We start from the raw sequence: 19,765 nt of genomic DNA, 5'->3' as shown, positions 1-19,765 counted from the left end.
CCCCTTGCTCCCATGGCTCATGAAGCCGTACACAGGCAGCCTGGACAGTAGTAAGGAGCAGTTCAGCTATAGGCTGAGCAGGTGCAGAATGGTGGTAGCATGTGCCTTTGGACATTTAAAAGGGCACTGGCGCTGTTGGTCAGACCCCAGCGCAACCAACATTCCCATTGTTATTGTTGCTTGCTGTGTGCTCCATAATATCTGTGAGAGTAAGGGGGGAGACGTTTATGGTGGGGTGGGAGGTTGAGGCAAATCACCTGGCGGCCGATTTGGAGCAGCCAGACACCAGGGAGATTAGAAGAGCACAGCAAGGTGCGCTGCGCATCAGAGAGTCTTTGAAAACCAGTTTCCTGACTGGCCAGGCTACGGTGTGACAGCTGTGTGTGTTTCTTCTTGCTGCAAACCCACCCCCTTTGTTGATTTTAATTCCCTGTAAGCCAACCAACCTCCCCCCTTCGAAATAAAGTAACCATTGTTTTGAAACCATGCGTTCTTTCTTTATTAATTTAAGAAAATGAGATAATGGATAAGGTAGCCTGGGTGGGGTCGGGAAGGAGGGAAGGACAAGGCCACATTGCTTATTGTAGCCACACTAAAAATCAGACTGTTTGAATGACAGCCTTCTGTTGCTTGGGCCATTCTCTGGAGTGGAGTGGCTGGGTGCCCAGAGCCTCCCCCCCGCCGCGTTCTTGGGCGTCTGGGTGAGGAGGTTATGGAACATGGGGAGGAGGGCAGGCGGTTATAAGTGGATGCAGCAGGGGGTCTGTGCTCTTGTTGGCTTTCCTGCAGCTCCAACTGATGCTTCGTGTCCTTTTGCTTCCCCATTAGCCTCAGTATCGCGCCCTACCTCTGCTCTTCATGCTCACTTAATGCTTTCCTGGCCTCCGCCACTGAATGCCTCCATGCATTAAGCTGTGCCCTATCAGTGCGGGAGGACTGCATGAGCTCGGAAAATGGCATCGCGAGTGTGTTTTTTTCGCCTTCTAATCTGTGATAACCTCAGGGACGGAGATGATAGGGGGAGCCTAGAAACTTTCTATGCGCTACGATTCTGGGGGGACTGCATGGTCACCTGTGCTGCTAAGCTTGCCACGCTGACCAAACAGAAAATGAAATTCAAAAGTTCCCGGAACTTTTCCTGTGTACCTGGCTAGTGCATTGGAGTTCAAAGTGCTGTCCAGAGTGGTCACATTGGAGCAATCTGGGATAGTTCCCGGAGGCCAATACTGTCGACTTGCGTCTGCACTACCCAAAATTTGACCCAGCAAGGTCGATTTTAGCGCTACGCCCCTCGCCGAGGAGGAGTACAGAAGTCGATTTTAAGAGCCCTTTATGTCAATGGAGCGGGGTTGGTTGTGTGGACGCAGTCATTTTTAAATCAACCTAACGCGGCTAAATTCGACCTAACCCCACAGTGTAGACCAGGGCTGAGAGCATTACAGGGAGCTGCTTGGAGCAGGTGTTGAACATGGAGAGCTCCACCCCTAACTTGGAAACTACCTTTGATGCTTTTGCCGGGGACAGAAGTCTTAGAACTAGTACTCCTTTTCTTTTTGCGAATACAGACTAACACGGCTGCTACTCTGATACCTTTGCAGCCGCCACAGCCGAAACCCAGTGAAGCCAGAGGATTTGCCAAGACTTCCAGCAGTCGCAACACTTTTTATTGTTGTTAATAAGCATCCGTTCTGACCGTTTCCAAAGCCTAGCTATTTCCAGCTGTTCCCTCCCCCCCTTCTTTTTGCTGGCTGCACATCTGTCAAGGTTTATTGGGTTTTCCAACACGTGGCTCCACTCCACATCTGCTTGGCGCCACAGCTGACCCCAGCCTGAGGAGCAACAGGCGGCCTCTGTCAATACATGATGCGGCGTAGTTCTGAGCGTCCTGCTGTTTTCCTGCAACATGAAGTACATGGGTCCCAGAGCAGGGGACTGGATCCCAGCTGTGCAGAAAAAGAGCCTTGGAGAGAAATTACTCTCACTGCAGTGTGGCAGCCAGGAGTTATCACTGTTTATGATTTAGGGTCATGTCTAGTGGCCCCGACCAAGTTCAGGGCCTACTTGTGCTAGGTGCAGTAGGAGAGCCACTGCCCCAGGAAGTGTACGGTCTAGATAGACGAAGGGTGGGAGGCAGGGAGTACTCTTATCCCCATTTTACGGCTGGAGAATGGAAGCACAGAGAGATTAAATAAATGATTTACCTACAGTCACATAGCAAGGCTGTGGCAGAGCAGAAAATTGACCCAGGTCTGAGTTCCAGTCCATTGCCTTAACCACACGACCATTCTCCCTCAAGGTGTAGGGCCTGGTTGATTTGTCCCATCCCAATTTACCCTGCTTTCCAGGGGTTCATGGATCTCCGCTTTATCATTTCACTCTGGGCTCCTCATCACTGATGGCTGGGGCTGGATTTGCCCATTAATTCACATGTATAAGGATCTTGATTTGCACAGGCTGCCATGCCCAGAATTTGATGGGCACAATGGTCTCAGCATGTGCTTGCATGTGCTTCTCAAGCCTCCCCCAAAGTGCTCATGCCGGCGCAGCTTGCTCTTTCTTTCACCCTTCAAAATGGGTGGGGAGTGGGCAGGGGGCAGTTCTACAGGTCTGGGTCAGTGAAGTTTTCAGAGGAAAACCTTGTGTGGGAATCTGCCATGGGGCCAAGGAGGGCTAGTGGAACAAAGAGGTCAGTGAAGGAGTGTGTTTTCATATACGTGTATACAGCAGCAGGACCCCACTAATTATTCCCATAGCTCCCACCCCAAGAACAAGAAAACAAGAAATAAAACCTAGGGGGGCCCAGTGACCCAGACGCTCTGTCAACAGAAGGGAAAGGACAATAGGCCAGAAAAGTGTGGCCAAGTGCACAAAGTTGAGTGAACCAGAAGGCCTGGGCCCCGAGCGTTGAAGGGGCAAAGGGCGAGAGATGCTCAGCAAGTTCCTTAAGCCTAGTGTTGCACCTGGGGAGGGAGGGGGTGGGTTAGAGATTAGGCCAAAATTTGCTAGTTCCAGACCAAATTCAGGGGCAATTCCTTCTTGGCCATCAGAGACCCCCATGTTTTCACTTGGCAGGTCATGGCAACTCCCCCGGGGATGGTAGTGGTGGGGTTCTCATCCAGCAGTGGATCTTTACATGTAAGGGTTACATCATCCATGACCTTCTAGCAGTAGGCTTGTTGGGCACAGTATTGCTGATGCTGGGGTATGGGGAGCCAGTGACTTGGTTTGAGTGCCTAGTGGTGGCCCCACCCTGTCCCTTGCAACATTCAGCTCCTCACTGCCCTCCTCTGCTCACGCTCTCTCCTTTCTTCCTAGCCCCACCGTCCATCTGGCCCCCTTTCAGCAAGCTCTCACTTCCCCAGGGCCATCGGCTCCTCAGGGAGCTGAGCTGCAGCTGTGGGGGAGTGTCATCAGAGGTCACGCTGTGTAACCCTGCCCAACAGGCCTGCAGGCCATGCTTTGGGCCCAGTGCCTGGAGGGAAACGTGCACCACTGGCCTGCCAGCTCCATGGCTGCAGCAGGAAGTGGAGACTCTCTCCCCCTCCCACCCCCACAGAGCAGCAGACAGCTGCCCCTTGGAACTGTGTGCAGAGAGCCTGGCTGGTTGGGCCCCATGCCCTGCTCTGTTCCAGGCCCCTGAAAGCATTTCAGCTATTCTTTTCTCGCCACTCTGTAACACAGCAGCGGGAATCCCGGCCTCACAACGGCCCCTGCACAGCTCAGTGGCAGAGCCAGGACAGCCGTTGGCTGGTGGCACGTCCAAAGCAAATCTGTCAGCGAGAGGCACTCAGCCACGCAGTTCCGCTCCAGGTAAAAATGCTTAGCCCTCGCCAGCGGGAGCAGCCCAGGGACGCCAGCCAGGGGCCAGGAACCAGCATCGGATTTCAAGGCTCTGAGTGAAGCTACAAAGCAAGATACAGCTGCTGGGAATTTTTTTTTTTTTAAGTAATAGGCTGCTGGTGAAGCAGCTGACGACAGGCTGAGCAGCCCAAGCTCCCTCCCCAGGGCAGGTACAGCTCTGGCAGCTGCCCCTCTCCTGCTGCAGGGCCTCACCTCAGACTTGCAGGGCCAGAAGCAATAATTCATGTTTGTTTTAAATTAGCCAGTGGCTATAGGAACAGGTACAGTGAGGGCCGCACTCCCAGCTCTGTCAGTGTGGCCCAGCTCCGCCCTGAAGGGACCCCCTGGGCTCCAGCATGCATACAGCCCCTGGCCTTGCTGCAGGGAGTAGCGGTTTTGATGGGAGTGGGATTGTGTGTGAGAACCCTCCCAGCTTGTTTTCCGTAGGGGCCAGCAGGCATGGGCGCCCCGGGCTGGGTTCAAACCAGTGACCTTGAGCAGAGATGCTCCATTTCCCCTCACGTAAATGTGTTTGCAGGATCTCATGGCAGCTAACCACAGCCTCATAGACTTTGTCAGAAGAGACCATTGTGATAATCTATTCTGACCTCCTGCACATTGCAGGCCACAGAACCTCACCCACCTACTCCTGTAATAGACCCTTAACCTCTGGATGAGTTACTGAAGTCCGCAGATCATGGTTTAAAGACTTCAAGTTACAGAGAATCCACCATTTACATTAGTTTAAACCTGCAAATGATACATGTCCCATGCTACAGAGGAAGGCAAAACCCCTCCAGGGTCTTCTGCCAATCTGACCCAGAGGAAAATTCCTTCTAAACCCCAAATATGGCGATCAGTTAGACTCTGAGCATGTGACCAAGACCCACCAGGCAGATACCTGGGAAAGAATTCTCTGTAGTAACTCAGACCCCCTCTCCATCTAGTGTCCCATCTCCAGCCACTGGGGATTTTTGCTATTGGCAGTCGCCTATAGGCCACATGCCATCGTAAGCAGTCCTGTCATACCATCCCCTCCATAAACTTATCAAGCTCAGTCTTGAAGCCAGTTAGGTGTTTTGCCCCCACTGCTCCCCTTGGAAGACTGTTCCACAACTTCACTCCTCTGATGATTAGAAACCTTCTCCCAATTTTGAGCCTAAACTTGTTGATGGCCAGTTTATAGCCATTTGTTCTTGTGTCCACATTGGTGCTTAATTTAAATAATTCCTCTCCCTCCCTGGTATTCCATCTGAATGTATTTATATCCCTCTGATGTATTTATAGAGAGCAATCATATCTCCCCTCAGCCTTCTTTAGCTTAGGCTAAACAAGCCAAACTCTTTAAGTCTCTTCTCATAAGGTAGGTTTTCCATTCCTCGTATCAGCGAGTAGCCCTTCGCCGAATCTGTTCCGATTTGAATTCATTTTTCTTAAACATGGGAGATCAGCACTGCACACAGCATTACAGATGAGGTCTCGCCAGTGCCTGGATAATGGTACTAACATTTCCCTGTCTCTACTGGAAGTGCCTCACCTGATGCATCCTAGACTTGCATTAGCCTTTTTCAGAGTCACATCACATTGACAGCTCATAGTCAGCCTCATAAGAACGGTCATGCTGGGTCAGACCAATGGTCCTCTTAGCCCAGTGTACTGTCGTCAACAGTGGCCAGTGCCAGGTGCTTCTTCCTATCTTCAGCCGTAGCCGGGCTCTGCGGTAAATGCAGCTGCAGCTCATCTGGATGAACAGCTGTGTGAACGGAGCCTCAGGGATAAAGGTCTTTCTGCTCCCATGGGCCCCTTCTGGCTAGACCCCGTGTCTTCTCTTGCCCCTGCAGCCATTTGAGGAACCCCACTCCCAACACCAACCACGGGCACAAGCACCTTCTCCCCACCCACACCAGTAACTGCATGGCGGTGCCCTGAACTAACTGGAGTGCTGTTGCTCTGAGACCAGCCTGGGTATGTCAGCACTGCCGCAGCCAGGTGTAGGAGCCATGCGCAGCTGCATGGCATCCCCTCGTTCCCAGGCCTGGGCATGCCCAGCCCAGCAGCGATGTGTGAGGCTCTGTGGCAGAGAGGCCGAGACAGCGGGTGCTGGGAGTTACAGGAGGCAGTGCGGTCAGTGGGGCAAGTGGCAGGAGCTCAGGGCTGCCTCCACTGCCCTGCAAAAGCTTCAGCTGCCAATTCTCAGGCAAGTCGCCCTGCACCACGTGGCTTTAAACTTCACCAACGTGGGGAGATGGGTTTCCTTCTGCAAGAAGGCGGGTGGTGGTGGTCGGGGACTCTCTCCTCCGGGGGACTGAGTCATCTATCTGCTGCCCTGACCGGGAAAACCGAGAAGTCTGTTGCTTGCCAGGGGCTAAGATTCGCGATGTGACGGAGAGACTGCCGAGACTCATCAAGCCCTCGGATCACTACCCCTTCCTGCTTCTCCACGTGGGCACCAATGATACTGCCAAGAATGACCTTGAGCGGATCACTGTGGACTACGTGCCTCTGGGAAGAAGGATAAAGGAGTTTGAGGCGCAAGTGGTGTTCTCGTCCATCCTCCCCGTGGAAGGAAAAGGCCTGGGTAGGGACCGTCGAATCGTGGAAGTCAACGAATGGCTACGCAGGTGGTGTCGGAGAGAAGGCTTTGGATTCTTTGACCATGGGATGGTGTTCCATGAAGGAGGAGTGCTGGGCAGAGACGGGCTCCATCTTACGAAGAGAGGGAAGAGCATCTTTGCCAGCAGGCTGGCTAACCTAGTGAGGAGGGCTTTAAACTAGGTTCACCGGGGGAAGGAGACCAAAGCCCTGAGGTAAGTGGGAAAGCGGGATACCGGGAGGAAGCACAGGCAGGAATGTCTGTGAGGGGAGGGCTCCTGCCTCATACTGAGAATGAGGGGCGATCAACAGGTTATCTCAAGTGCTTATATACAAATGCACAAAGCCTTGGAAACAAGCAGGGAGAACTGGAGGTCCTGGTGATGTCAAGGAACTATGACGTGATCGGAATAACAGCGACTTGGTGGGATAACTCACATGACTGGAGTACTGTCATGGATGGTTATAAACTGTTCAGGAAGGACAGGCAGGGCAGAAAAGGTGGGGGAGTAGCACTGCATGTAAGGGAGCAGTATGACTGCTCAGAGCTCCGGTACGAAACTGTAGAAAAACCTGAGTGTCTCTGGATTAAGTTTAGAAGTGTGTGCAACAAGAGTGATGTAGTGGTGGGAGTCTGCTATAGACCACCGGACCAGGGGGATGAGGTAGATGAGGCTTTCTTCCGGCAGCTCACGGAAGCTACTAGATCGCATGCCCTGATTCTCATGGGTGACTTTAATTTTCCTGATATCTGCTGGGAGAGCAATACAGCGGTGCATAGACAATCCAGGAAGTTTTTGGAAAGCGTAGGGGACAATTTCCTGGCGCAAGTGCTAGAGGAGCCAACTGGGGGGGCGCTTTTCTTGACCTGCTGCTCACAAATTGAGTAGAATTAGTGGGGGAAGCAAAAGTGGATGGGAATCTGGGAGGCAGTGACCATGAGTTGGTTGAGTTCAGGATCCTGACGCAGGGAAGAAAGGTAAGCAGCAGGATACGGACCCTGGACTTCAGGAAAGCAGACTTCGACTCCCTCAGGGAACGGATGGCCAGGATCCCCTGGGGGACTAACTTGAAGGGGAAAGGAGTCCAGGAGAGCTGGCTGTATTTCAAGGAATCCCTGTTGAGGTTACAGGGACAAACCATCCCAATGAGTCGAAAGAATAGTAAATATGGCAGGCAACCAGCTTGGCTTAATGGTGAAATCCTAGCGGATCTTAAACATAAAAAAGAAGCTTACAAGAAGTGGAAGGTTGGACATATGACCAGGGAAGAGTATAAAAATATTGCTCGGGCATGTAGGAATGATATCAGGAGGGCCAAATCGCACCTGGAGCTGCAGCTAGCAAGAGATGTTAAGAGTAACAAGAAGGGTTTCTTCAGGTATGTTGGCAACAAGAAGAAAGCCAAGGAAAGTGTGGGCCCCTTACTGAATGAGGGAGGCAACCTAGTGACAGAGGATGTGGAAAAAGCTAATGCTCCCAGACTGCTGCGCTGGGCATCACAAAATGGGGAAGAGATGGCCAGCCCTCTGTGGAGATAGAGGTGGTTAGGGACTATTTAGAAAAGCTGGACGTGCACAAGTCCATGGGGCCGGACGAGTTGCATCCGAGAGTGCTGAAGGAATTGGCGGCTGTGATTGCAGAGCCATTGGCCATTATCTTTGAAAACTCGTGGCGAACCGGGGAAGTCCCGGATGACTGGAAAAAGGCTAATGTAGTGCCAATCTTTAAAAAAGGGAAGAAGGAGGATCCTGGGAACTACAGGCCAGTCAGCTCACCTCAGTCCCTGGAAAAATCATGGAGCAGGTCCTCAAAGAATCAATCCTGAAGCACTTGCATGAGAGGAAAGTGATCAGGAACAGCCAGCATGGATTCACCAAGGGAAGGTCATGCCTGACTAATCTAATTGCCTTTTATGATGAGATTACTGGTTCTGTGGATGAAGGGAAAGCAGTGGATGTATTGTTTCTTGACTTTAGCAAAGCTTTTGACACGGTCTCCCACAGTATTCTTGTCAGCAAGTTAAGGAAGTATGGGCTGGATGAATGCACTATAAGGTGGGTAGAAAGCTGGCTAGATTGTCGGGCTCAACGGGTAGTGATCAATGGCTCCATGTCTAGTTGGCAGCTGGTATCAAGTGGAGTGTCCCAAGGGTCGGTCCTGGGGCCGGTTTTGTTCAATATCTTCATAAATGATCTGGAGGATGGTGTGGATTGCACTCTCAGCAAATTTGCGGATGATACTAAACTGGGAGGAGTGGTAGATACGCTGGAGGGGAGGGATAGGATACAGAAGGACCTAGACAAATTGGAGGATTGGGCCAAAAGAAATCTGATGAGGTTCAATAAGGATAAGTGCAGGGTCCTGCACTTAGGATGGAAGAATCCAATGCACCGCTACAGACTAGGGACCGAATGGCTAGGCAGCAGTTCTGCGGAAAAGGACCTAGGGGTGACAGTGGACGAGAAGCTGGATATGAGTCAGCAGTGTGCCCTTGTTGCCAAGAAGGCCAATGGCATTTTGGGATGTATAAGTAGGGGCATAGCGAGCAGATCGAGGGACGTGATCGTTCCCCTCTATTCGACATTGGTGAGGCCTCATCTGGAGTACTGTGTCCAGTTTTGGGCCCCACACTACAAGAAGGATGTGGATAAATTGGAGAGAGTCCAGCGAAGGGCAACAAAAATGATTAGGGGTCTAGAACACATGACTTATGAGGAGAGGCTGAGGGAGCTGGGATTGTTTAGCCTGCAGAAGAGAAGAATGAGGGGGGATTTGATAGCTGCTTTCAACTACCTGAAAGGGGGTTCCAAAGAGGATGGCTCTAGACTGTTCTCAATGGTAGCAGATGACAGAACGAGGAGTAATGGTCTCAAGTTGCAGTGGGGGAGATTTAGATTGGATATTAGGAAAAACTTTTTCACTAAGAGGGTGGTGAAACACTGGAATGCGTTACCTAGGGAGGTGGTAGAATCTCCTTCCTTAGAGGTTTTTAAGGTCAGGCTTGACAAAGCCCTGGCTGGGATGATTTAACTGGGAATTGGTCCTGCTTCAAGCAGGGGGTTGGACTAGATGACCTTCTGGGGTCCCTTCCAACCCTGATATTCTATGATTCTATGATTCTAAGCTGCCTGGGGACAGCAGTGACAGGCTGCTGGGGGCTTCTTCCCTCCCCCCACATTCTCAGCTGTTACTTCACTGCAGGCAGAGAGCCCAGAGGAGCTGGAAGGCGGCTTAAGTGAGCCCTCTGTTAAAGGAGCTGCCACTGGGGAACCCCCCCTGGCCCCCCCAAGGCTCAAGCCCTTTTCCTTGCCATGAGCCTTGAAAATGTCACTGAGCCAGGTGAAAGGAACAAGCAGCTGAGCTGCATTTCCCTGGCGGGAGAGTCCTTCAGATCCCCCAGTTTGGTACATAGAGTGAATGAGTTGAGCTTGGAGTGTGGTGCAGAGGTTCAAGCCCCCTCCCCCGCCCCCCCGCCCCATCATCAGCCCAGGCATCCCTGGAATGCAGGCACTCTTGAGAGGCATTGGTTACATGTGGGGGAATAGGGTTGTGTGGAGGTGGGAGCTGCTTCGCAAGCCTACCCCAAAGTGCTCATGCTGGCACAGCTTGCTCCAGCCTCACTGAGGCTGGCCCTGAGCTGGGTGCTGCTCACTTGGGCAGGTGTCCCTGCTGTGGGCATGCCCAGCATTGCAGCAGCAGCTGAACTGCCTGCCTGTGTGTCCCCCGACTGTGCTGCAAGGCGAGATGCGGACACACGCACCAGGAGGGGGCGCTGAGTTGCTGCTGCACTGAGTGGATTTCTGCCGCTCCCTGCAGGCACCCAGCCTGGGTTTGAAGAGCTAGTACTGGTCTGGGAGGGCGCCAAGAGCGACATTCACCCACCCCACCATGCACTAAGAACCTGCTGTCCCTCCTGCCTTCCCCCCCACCCCCAAACCCAGGCCTCAGCCCAGCACTCAGCTGCCCCAGGGGGAGCTGCGTGCTCTCACTCCCCACAGGCAGAGGCTGCAGTCTGACCCCATCCATCAGCAGGGGGGCTAGGCTCTCACCTACCCCCACTGCTATTGCTGTGAGGTGCAGCAAGCAGGGGTAAGTGTGGTGGGCTGAGGGTGAAGAGTGTTTTCCTCAGGGAAGGGCATCGCTGTTGCCTACCAAGGTGGAGAATGCATGGCTACAGCCTCTCCAGGCTCTCCTCCCTAGGAGTGAAATGCCTGAGCCTACATCCATGGAGCCAGAACTGAGACCCACGGGGAGGTAAGAGCCCCTAGCCTCTGCAGCACAACCATGTCCCCCATCGCTCTGAAAGGGTGGTGAGTACAGCACTGAATGGAGTTAAATGAGCATGCTTGGGGCTGTATCCTAAACCCTGCTAGCTCGACCTGAGACTATGAGTGGGTAAGCCTGACCAGATAAAAAATTCAGGCTGGAAGGATGGAGAAACCCCATTAATTTTCCTTTAGGCTAGTCTCCAATGTGCCATCTCTGAGTTGCTTAAGGCAACTGTGACAGCATTCACCACACCTAAACAGCACTCCAGAACTGGGGCACTGAGCTTACAATTTTTCAAGGGTATTTGGGGGAAAGCCCCTGGCCTTTGTGGGATAGTGGTTTCTGTGGCTTCCCAAGAGGGGCTTTAATCACTGAAAGGAAATAAACTTGAGGGCTATGCAAGCCTCAGGCAGAGCAATCGGCCTTCATTGCGCCCCTAAGGAGCATGGGCTGCATCCCAGGAGGTATCACAGAGGATAGCAATAACAAACATCCACATAGAAAGATAAGATGTAAGACTTGGCCCTGGACCAGCCAGGCCACTGGGCTTTTCCATAATTAACGGCAAGCCATCTCTAAAATATCCCAACCCTCCTATGCTGAGCTGAAATAAGAGTCTTAGGCACCTTTTAATCCCTCATGTTGATTTATGTCAAATCATTGTCCAAAAATGTCCTTGGTTTTCTGTATGCAGACTGAGGGTCTGCCCCATGGGCTGTTTTTGAGCATTGGGGTTACACTGACTCTTTTGTTGTGGTAAGGTTTAATATGATCTAGTATGCTGGGGAAAAGCCCCACAGAGAATGACAGCATCTGCAAATGGAAGGATGCAGATTTGACCTGATGCCATTCACAGCAATAATTCCTTCCATGATTTAGGCTCCTTTCATATCCCTTGGCAGGCCTCGGGTTCATCACTGGCACCTGCCCTGCTCCAGCTGTGGCAATGTTCCAGTGTTTTAAATGAACAAGTGTGTTGCTTTGCTGAGTGCAGTCAATCAGACTGTGCCCAGGCAGGAAACTTTGCAGCTGTGCACTAACTTAGTTCTCCTAAGCAGCCTCTAAGCAAGACCCTGTGCTTCCATGGTCTTTGTGCTTGTGGGCTGCCTGTCCCTCAGGAGTTGTCTATGGGCCATTCTGTTATGGCAGTAGCAGGATTCCCAAATCAAACTGGGGTTTGTGAAGAAGAGAGCAATTAAAATTCCACTCAAGCTACTGTCCTCTTCTCCCCCACTTCCTAACCCTGCAGTGGCAGGTGATTAGAGGAGCCTGCCTTGTGGTGCTCCACATCCAGCTGGTATGATCAAATCCTACTTTATTGGGGGCCAGTGCTGCCACCCCGTGGTCAGCTAGGTGCATAGCTAGCACACCCCTAGTGAGGGTATGTTCAGCCTGAGTCAACTTGCTGATTGCTGGAGCACCATCACTTTCCGCCCATCACAGGTTCTCGCCTGTGAGTTTTCCCATCACTGTTGGAGGGATCGGCTAGTGTCAGCCTATTGCAGTTTTATCAGCAGTGCTGTTCTGGAAAACAAAAGTCACCCATTTATGCATGCTGTTTTTGAAAAAGACAGACAAGGCTGCACAAAGGGATCAGTGGCACAATCTCCCCTTGAATTTTGTGCTTGCGTGCCAGAGACAAAGGGATTAACAGAAATGATCAGAGGAAGACACTAGTTAGTGTAGAAAGGAGACCTAGAGGGGGTAGGTCACGGTACAACTAACGCAGAAGCACAAACAGCCTCCAACAGGATAAAAGGTCCCCTCCTCTGTAATACTGCATGACTCTGGGCATGGGGCCAGCAGTTATGTCTCTGCCAGAGCTCAGGGGGGATAGAGCAGGGCTCTCTGTTCCCTCCAGCTCACTGGAGGGGGAGTAGTGTTGGCAGTAGATGGCATATGGGAGAAGTTCACCCTGTTCTGAGGCAAAAAGAGGCCTTCAGTTTCCTGATTCATGCCAGAGTTAAAACCCACAGGCAGTACTCTCTCTTCCCCACCCCTAGAATTAGCAGAGCAAGTGGGGTTCAGCCTGGGGCATTGCCCCTTTATGGTATCCCCTTGGGAACAGGCCCTACCTCACTGCTCCCCAACCACCAGTGCTAGAGCCAGCAGTTTGCTTTGGCCTAGGCTCCATGCCCATTCCCTGTCCTCTCTTTGAGGGGGAAGTTTTCCTAGCTGTGGTTTGGAAGAGCTGGAGAGTTACTGATTTTCTTGGACAATAAGTGATGTCCATTCTCACGAAGCAGGCCAGCCTAGTGAGTTGGTGAGACTAGCCTGGGACTGTGTGCAGGGAGGGGCTTCCTGAAGAGGAAACAGGAGGGTTTTTAAACATTCTCTCCCGGGCATTTGGTCCATTGCTGTTTACCAGTAGCAGGCCTAGGGGATCAGTGGACTCTCCGAAACTTGCTGCCTTAAGCTAATGCTGTACACTTGCTGTGAGGTTGATCCCCTTTGCTAAAGCACAAACTAGTAACTCCTGTTGAGGCTGGTGCTCATCTCCATGAGCAGCACCCTTCCAGATTCAATTGAGTGTGAGATCAGAGGATGTAAGAACCTCCCTTTGTTTTTTTTTTTAAGTTATGTTTATTTAGCAATAAAAGTATGTACATGTAAGAACCCCTCATTGACTCCCCTGTGGCAGGAGACATGCACAGAGCAGTAAGGGGCTACAAGCAGTGCTGCTCAGTGGCCTTCCTCATCCTGCTCTTCACAGCAGCGGCACCAAAAAAGGGACAGACGAGAAGCAATCAGTCCACACGGCAGAATCTTCGGACAGAGACTCTCTCTGGCAGCCGCTGTTAAAACAAGCGGGCACCGTAGCCAAACGTCTGTTTAATGCCCTCAAAGTAGTAGTGCTGCCACCCTTGCTTTGTTCTCTCCTCCTCACTGGAAGGGATGCCCTTCCCCTCCAAGCGCACTTCTGTCTCGCCGCCTTTATCAGTGAAGTTCAAGGTAACAGTTGCAAAGTGCCCTAGAAGAGCCGAAGGAAAATCTCCCCATCAGCACCATGCAATAAGGCACAAACCCTGGACAGCACAGCCACATCCTCACCCAACATTGCTGGTAAGAGCAGCACACCTGTCCCATCACCAGAGGGCACAGAATCCCTCCCAAAACCTTCCCCTGGTGCACAACCCCTTCCCTCATGTCTTGTACAACACTTGCTTTCCTTCCAGGAGGAGGGGGTGTCCCCCTCAACACTGCTTGCAAGACTGCCAAAGGGGTTGCAGCAGACAGCCTTGAGGCAGAGCATGGGGTGCTGCTGCAGTGTTCCCAGTCCGTCCATCTGCCCAGGAAGCAGCACAGCATCCAGACTCACTCAACTGGGAGAGGCCTGGGGTTACTGCGGGGTGTTACGATCACCAAGCAGATACTAGTGCAACCTAGAGTACCGCCCCCCTCCAGTCAAACCAGCCAATGTGCAGCCATGGCAGGATTCATTCAGTTACAGACAAGGGCTGGAACTCTGTAGTCTGGTTCTTCAGGTTACCTACCAGATGGCCAAGATTTAAATCTCCACTTCATAACAATCTGCTTCTCGGGGACCTAGGTAAAGAGAAAGGAATAAACAGGCAGCCGTTTGCCCTGCTAATCCCGCTCCATTCCATGTTAGCCAATGCTCAGAACTGAGCATGACCCAAAGCATCAGACTCACTTCAGAGACTCACAGAAAGCAAAACTAGAGGGAGAGGGACTCTTAGAGTCCCTATATCCTATTATGTGAACGCTGGGCCCCGTTAGGCTGAAGCACTGAGGGGAGAAGAGACACTATTGCTACCGCAACACTGATTCAAAGTATTCTCCCCACCATATACAATCCTTATGGGGATCGAGTTCTGAATGCTCTATATATTTATATATTAGGTGTTACTATAATGAGGCCCTAAGATCTAAGGCCCATTATGCTGGGAGCTGTACTAATATAATGAGAGAGAGTCCCTGCCACAAAGAGCTTGCAAACTACACAGACAAGACAGACAATGAGTGGGAGGACAGACAGAGGTAGAATGACTTGACCTTGGACTCAAACTTGCCCAAAGTCACACAGAGCCAGGAATAGAAGCCAGATCTCCCAGCTCCCAGAAATGAAGAAGACCTTCATCAACAAGGGTGACTGTAGGAGAATGGCAGTCACAAGGGAAAGCGTTTCAATCAGGAAGACAGTTAAGGAGGCGAGTAGAGCCCTGCAAATCCACGGATATCCGCATCTGTGGATGCGGTTGTATTGTTTACCATCTTTACAGATCAGACGTGGATCCAAATTTTTGTATCCACGCAGGGCTGTAGAGATGAGGTACAGAGCAGACGGATAAAAGACTGCAGGGAAGGTGTAACTTGGCCACCAAGGCTCCTTCTGAACAAGATACAGTTGCACCAGCTGGTACTCACTAGATCAATGAACTTGCCGCTGACACTGCCATCTAGCAAGTGGAACTTCCCTCCTTTATCAGCCTCTATGATTGCCGGCGCATGGGTGAAAGCCTGGACCATCTGCAGAGAGACAGGCCTTGAGACATTGCAGGACTCATGTGACTGGAAGCACCACAACCTTCTCCTCATAACCTGCGCCAGGGACTCTGAAACCTGCTGGCAGGGGAGTTGCTGCTGCTGCTTAATGTCTCCCACTCCAGCACAAGAGCACCGGGCTCTCTGGAACAAGCGCTTGGCTGAAAGCTTAGGGTCTGCATTTTGAGGATGGGGATGGAGCAGTGTCTCCACTTTCTAGCCCATTTCTGAAGAGCTCCATGGGGATGTGGACCAAGGAAAAGCTCCCTCAGAGCCAGGAAAGCAGGATTTGAGCCCTGAGGCATGTAATGCCAGCACCCCATTAACAAAGTGTTTTACCTGCTTCTCACAGGATGGGGGCCATGCCAGATCTATAGAGGGCCCCCTAACTCTCATTATGCCCTTTCTAACAGTTTCTCCTAAGTGCATTTTACATTACTCCAAGACATTCTCATGTGATCTGATGATCCCCAATTAAAGCCTGGCTCTCAGGAAGCGGGATGTGATTTTCCAGAAACAGAACTGGGTACTGGGGCCTACAGAGACCCCACACGCTTATTGCCATAGGCAATGCCACCGCTAGGGCTGCTTCCTGAAGAGAGAGGACTGGAGGTAGGTTGGCATCGACAGCCTTGTAAACCATGCAGGGAGAGCGAACACTTGTAGATTGGCAGTTCCTGTGGTTTAACTCATCTACAGCAGCCAGCCTAGGAAAGTTGTTCAGAGACAGTTAAGTCCATATAGTACAGTCCCTTGTCTAGTATGCCATTCCCCTCACCCCTGCCCCCCCCCCCAGAGCATAGAGAGAAACAGACTATGTGCTTGAGGATTACTTTCAGGAGGCCAGGACACTGCCTCCCCTACTCCTGAGCTGGCAAGAGAGTCAATACCAAGTGGTTTGTGGGTGGGAAGGTCTCTATTCCTCAGAGGTGGCATCTGCTGCCAAATCACTCCTGAGCAGCTTGAGTCTAAGCTGTTCTAATGCAGAAGTGTACTACTCCCAGCTCCTCTGGGCCCACCTCCCCGACCATGCTAGTTTACCTCCTGCGTAGTGAAAATTCTGTAGAGCTCCTCTGGAGATGTTAAGAAAATGTCCTTCAAACTGATCTTACAGGTGGGAATCTTGATGCCTACGGGGTTAGACTGAGGTGCTGCAGTGACAGTACTAGCAGTGGTCTAAGGAAACATTAAGAAGCTCAATGTTGAATTGTATCCTTAGTGCATACATAGCACTTTAGAAACATCTTATTTCCCAGAACCCTCAAATAAACGCAGTTGATCACACACTTAAAGGACAGGAATAAGTATCTTGGAAAAATTTGTTTAGGAGCTACCATGCTTCATGGAGTAACAAGAAGTTTTAACACTCAGCCTTGTTACTGACTATACTAGATTTGAGTTAGGGAACATCCCACATTGCAAATTCAAATACCCAGGCAAGCAATCACAGACTGCATCCATTGCTGAAGGTACTGTAGAGTCTAAGTAGGTAGCCTGACCTATCACACACATCAGATGCATCTAACATGCTGCTCCTTTCTCCAGGACTTCAAGAACATCGATGGGATGCTTTATTTTACCTTGTGGTCTTCTGCCTTAGCTGCCAGCTGAGGAGCTGGCTCTGTTTGTTCCCCATTTACTGTAGGTAAAATCATGCCTTGGGTGAACTCTGGAAAGACAGAAATAGGCAATGAACCTAGCAAAGATCAGGTCAATGTTTTAGCTGCTCAACATGCTGCAGGACACACAAGGCTGGAAAAGCCTGACCCTGGATTAAGGTCATGACTGGAAAGGTTGTACTGAACAGAACTTGAGTGCCTAATGTGAACTGGGAGAAGAGTGCAACAAACCCCTTGAGCGTGCACGGCCACCCATTTCAGGGAGATTTGAATTCTGTTTATAAGAAGTGTGTTCAGGTGGTCAAAAAAGATGATTGGTTTACATAAAAACAACTGCTGCAAAAAATCTCAAGTTGTCAGTTCACCACAAATCCAGCTAGAGCTAGATACAGTTTCTATGTATTGTTAGTATCCTGGAAAAGAGGAACATGTGACACACAGCTAGTGCCCCAAAGGAGTCAATGACAATTATATATAGAAAAGGAGACACCACATATTTCTTTGACAAGTTGAAAGAAGAGAGAGCCTGACTCCACCATACCACAGTAATGTCAGTCACTGTTGCCTCAGTCTCTCTCCTCCTTCACCTACACATGAACAATTGTACCGTCATCATAATCTTCTCAACAGCTGGGCTTCAACTCAGTTATGGATATGCTTAGCTTTACAGAGTGCCGTGGAACGCCCAGTCTGTTTATCCCCCCAGGCTAATGGAGGTACAAGTGGATACAGTTACTAAGCTAAGCTAGAAAGCTTGGAGATCAGTTTACTGCAAAGACTTCAAAGAAGCCTCCTGCTCCGGGTCATCTGATTGCAGTTCAGCAATGAAAAGGTAATTTTTACTGTAGCTTCCTGCTTCTCCCACTGAAGAACTCTGAGGTGGAAGCAACTCTCCCCCAGTCGCTATTTAGCAGCTGCAGGGGGGTTTCTCCCTCACGGTTATGTACCTGTTTTGAGCATGCTGATGTAAGTGCTCATTGCATTCCTGATCTTTTTCGTGCCCTCTTGCTTCATCAAGACCACTAAGTTGGTGTCAGGCTCATCTTTGGCAAGGCTGATGGAGACCTAAGCAAAACAGACAAGGGCCTGGTAAACAAAAATCACACTCACATGGTCCCATTAAGACGGGATTTAGCATCATAACTAATGCTTCAACCTGGAAAGCATTTCCAGAGGAAGCTATGAAGGAGCTTTAATAACTTTGTTATAACTCGTTGCCTCATGTGCTACCAGTTCACAATAATTTCAGTACCTATTCAGCTGTCTATAGCTGCTATGGCTCCACTTCTGACAAAAATCAGCATTGAAAACCAGATCTCTTTAAGCTAAAAGATATGCTGCCTATCTGGTAGAGGTGCAGGATAAACCTAGGTGGTCTATCAAAGAACAATGATGGGCTACATCCTTATAGGGCTGCTTTAGAGAGTTAAGATGGGAATATTTAGTGCTGTGAGACCCTTTGGTAATGAAGTGGCACAGTCAGCAGTATTAGCCATAACTGTGCTTACCTCAACTTCATCAACATCATTTTCATCCGAGAGGTTGGGAATCTCCACATGCCCCTTATACTTCACTCCCGACTTTGAGGTGCCTGTAGAGAGCAATTATACTCTGATTAAAAAGGCTTGTTCGGTTCAGCTTTCCTTGCTCTGACTGCTGCAGAGGGGCAACCTCATACCATTTCTCAGAAAAGTGACTTTCCTCTCAAAACCCCGCTGACCCACTTTTGGGAAAGCCTTGGAAAACACTGTCCATAACCCTGTGCTAGACCCTTGCCCTGAGAGAAAACAGAGACTATGACTCACCTGTCCATGACAGCTTGATATTCCACTCGTAGAAAAATATCAGCTTCCCTTTGCGGTTGTTGATGGATGCTTCTCCATCCAGTTTACTCACTTCTGTCACTTCACAGGCCCCCTCCGCATTCTCCACTCTCACCGCCAGAAACAGAACTTTCAGCTTCTCTGTAGACCAATTAGAAGCATCCCGTTCAGTCCTGTAAAGATTGAAGTGGTGTAAGAGCACTCTGGAAAATTTTGCTTTTGCGCCCCACCCCCACCCACCCACCCAATCTCTTTCCACATTCCCCTCCCTACATCAAGACCGGTCTCTGATGCCCTGTCCCACGCATCATCCCAGGCTCCCTTCACTGAGCCTGCTGCTGCGGGGATCCAGTCCCTTCCCTTCTCCCACCTGGCCGCCCAACCCGACTCTCCCGCCATCAGGGAGGCTGCAGGAGGAAAAGGGCTCGGGGCAAGATGCTCACGCCCCGTGACCGACGGGTCAGGCCGTGCTCAGTGACGACCCTTGTCGTGGCCCCCCAACGAGGCACTGGGCGCCCCTGAGCGGGGGCCTCTGCTGCCCGCCAGTGCCGTGCACGCGGCGGGGCAGGTGCGGTGCTGCCCCCAGGCAGGGTCCCCACGCTCGGGAGCGGCCTCCCCCGCCTGCGCCTCTCCCGGCACGGGCCGGGCCGCCAGCGCGTCCCCAGGCAGCGATCGCTGCGGAGCACGGAGCGGCCTCCTGCGCCCGGCCTCGCTGGCCCGATGGAGCCAGGCCCCCGCGCCCGCTGCTCACCAGTGCCAGTTGTTGACATTGGTGGCGTCCGCCCGCTGCTCCACGATCCAGCGCGGGTCGCCCTCCCCCCACTTGGCCATCGGAGCCTCCGGACGCGCCGCCGCCGCCGAGCCCGGCTCCTCCGCGCCGCCCGCCTATGGAACCTACTAGAACCGCCGGCCGCCGCCTCCCGGCTTCCGCCGCCGGCACGCAGTCCTTCCGGTCCCCCGACACAGTCCGGTCGGGGCGGGGCCCCGACACCTTGGTTCCGGCTCGGGCGGGGCGCGCGGAGCGGTTTCCCTCCCTCCGCGTCTGGCCGTGTCGCTACCGACACAGCGTCCGCCGCCCCGAGCGCCCGCCGGGCCTCACAGCTCTGCGCCTTCC

The 19,765-nt window shown here is 51.7% G+C and overlaps 1 protein-coding gene across 2 annotated transcripts; it reads right to left on the bottom strand.

The window, feature by feature from the left end:
• Nucleotides 1-13,270: 13,270 nt before the first annotated feature.
• AHSA1 (activator of HSP90 ATPase activity 1) lies at nucleotides 13,271-19,698 on the bottom strand. 2 transcript variants are annotated; one of them, XM_077819197.1, is made up of 9 exons: nucleotides 19,403-19,543; nucleotides 18,634-18,824; nucleotides 18,337-18,419; nucleotides 17,776-17,893; nucleotides 16,790-16,878; nucleotides 16,251-16,385; nucleotides 15,093-15,194; nucleotides 14,198-14,249; nucleotides 13,271-13,674 (listed from the first exon to the last, which is right to left on the bottom strand). In XM_077819197.1, the coding sequence occupies exons 1-9, from the start codon at nucleotides 19,480-19,482 to the stop codon at nucleotides 13,502-13,504; spliced, it is 1,023 nt and encodes a 340-aa protein (XP_077675323.1). In that variant the 5' UTR covers nucleotides 19,483-19,543; the 3' UTR covers nucleotides 13,271-13,501. The 2 variants fall into 2 exon arrangements, with proteins under 2 accessions (XP_077675323.1, XP_077675324.1); XM_077819198.1 differs by lacking the exons at nucleotides 18,337-18,419; nucleotides 19,403-19,543 and adding an exon at nucleotides 19,550-19,698 and having other exon boundaries at nucleotides 13,273-13,674.
• Nucleotides 19,699-19,765: the final 67 nt, after the last annotated feature.

The sequence above is a fragment of the Eretmochelys imbricata genome, chromosome 6 (genome assembly GCF_965152235.1).
Source record: "Eretmochelys imbricata isolate rEreImb1 chromosome 6, rEreImb1.hap1, whole genome shotgun sequence".
Classification (NCBI taxonomy): Eukaryota; Metazoa; Chordata; order Testudines; family Cheloniidae; genus Eretmochelys; species Eretmochelys imbricata.
The sequence above is the reverse complement of the archived record's forward strand: the minus strand, read 5'-3'. Positions and strand labels throughout refer to the sequence as shown.

Bases quoted from the DNA above. Each gene is read 5' to 3' on its own strand.
- AHSA1 (XM_077819197.1), bottom strand. From the start codon at position 19,482: ATGGCCAAGTGGGGGGAGGGCGACCCGCGCTGGATCGTGGAGCAGCGG. The intron at 16,879-17,775 runs GTACATAACCGT...CTGTCTTTCCAG, and splicing joins CATCAGCATGCTCAAAACAG to AGTTCACCCAAGGCATGATT. The intron at 15,195-16,250 runs GTAAACTAGCAT...GTCTCTCTGCAG, and splicing joins GAATTTTCACTACGCAGGAG to ATGGTCCAGGCTTTCACCCA.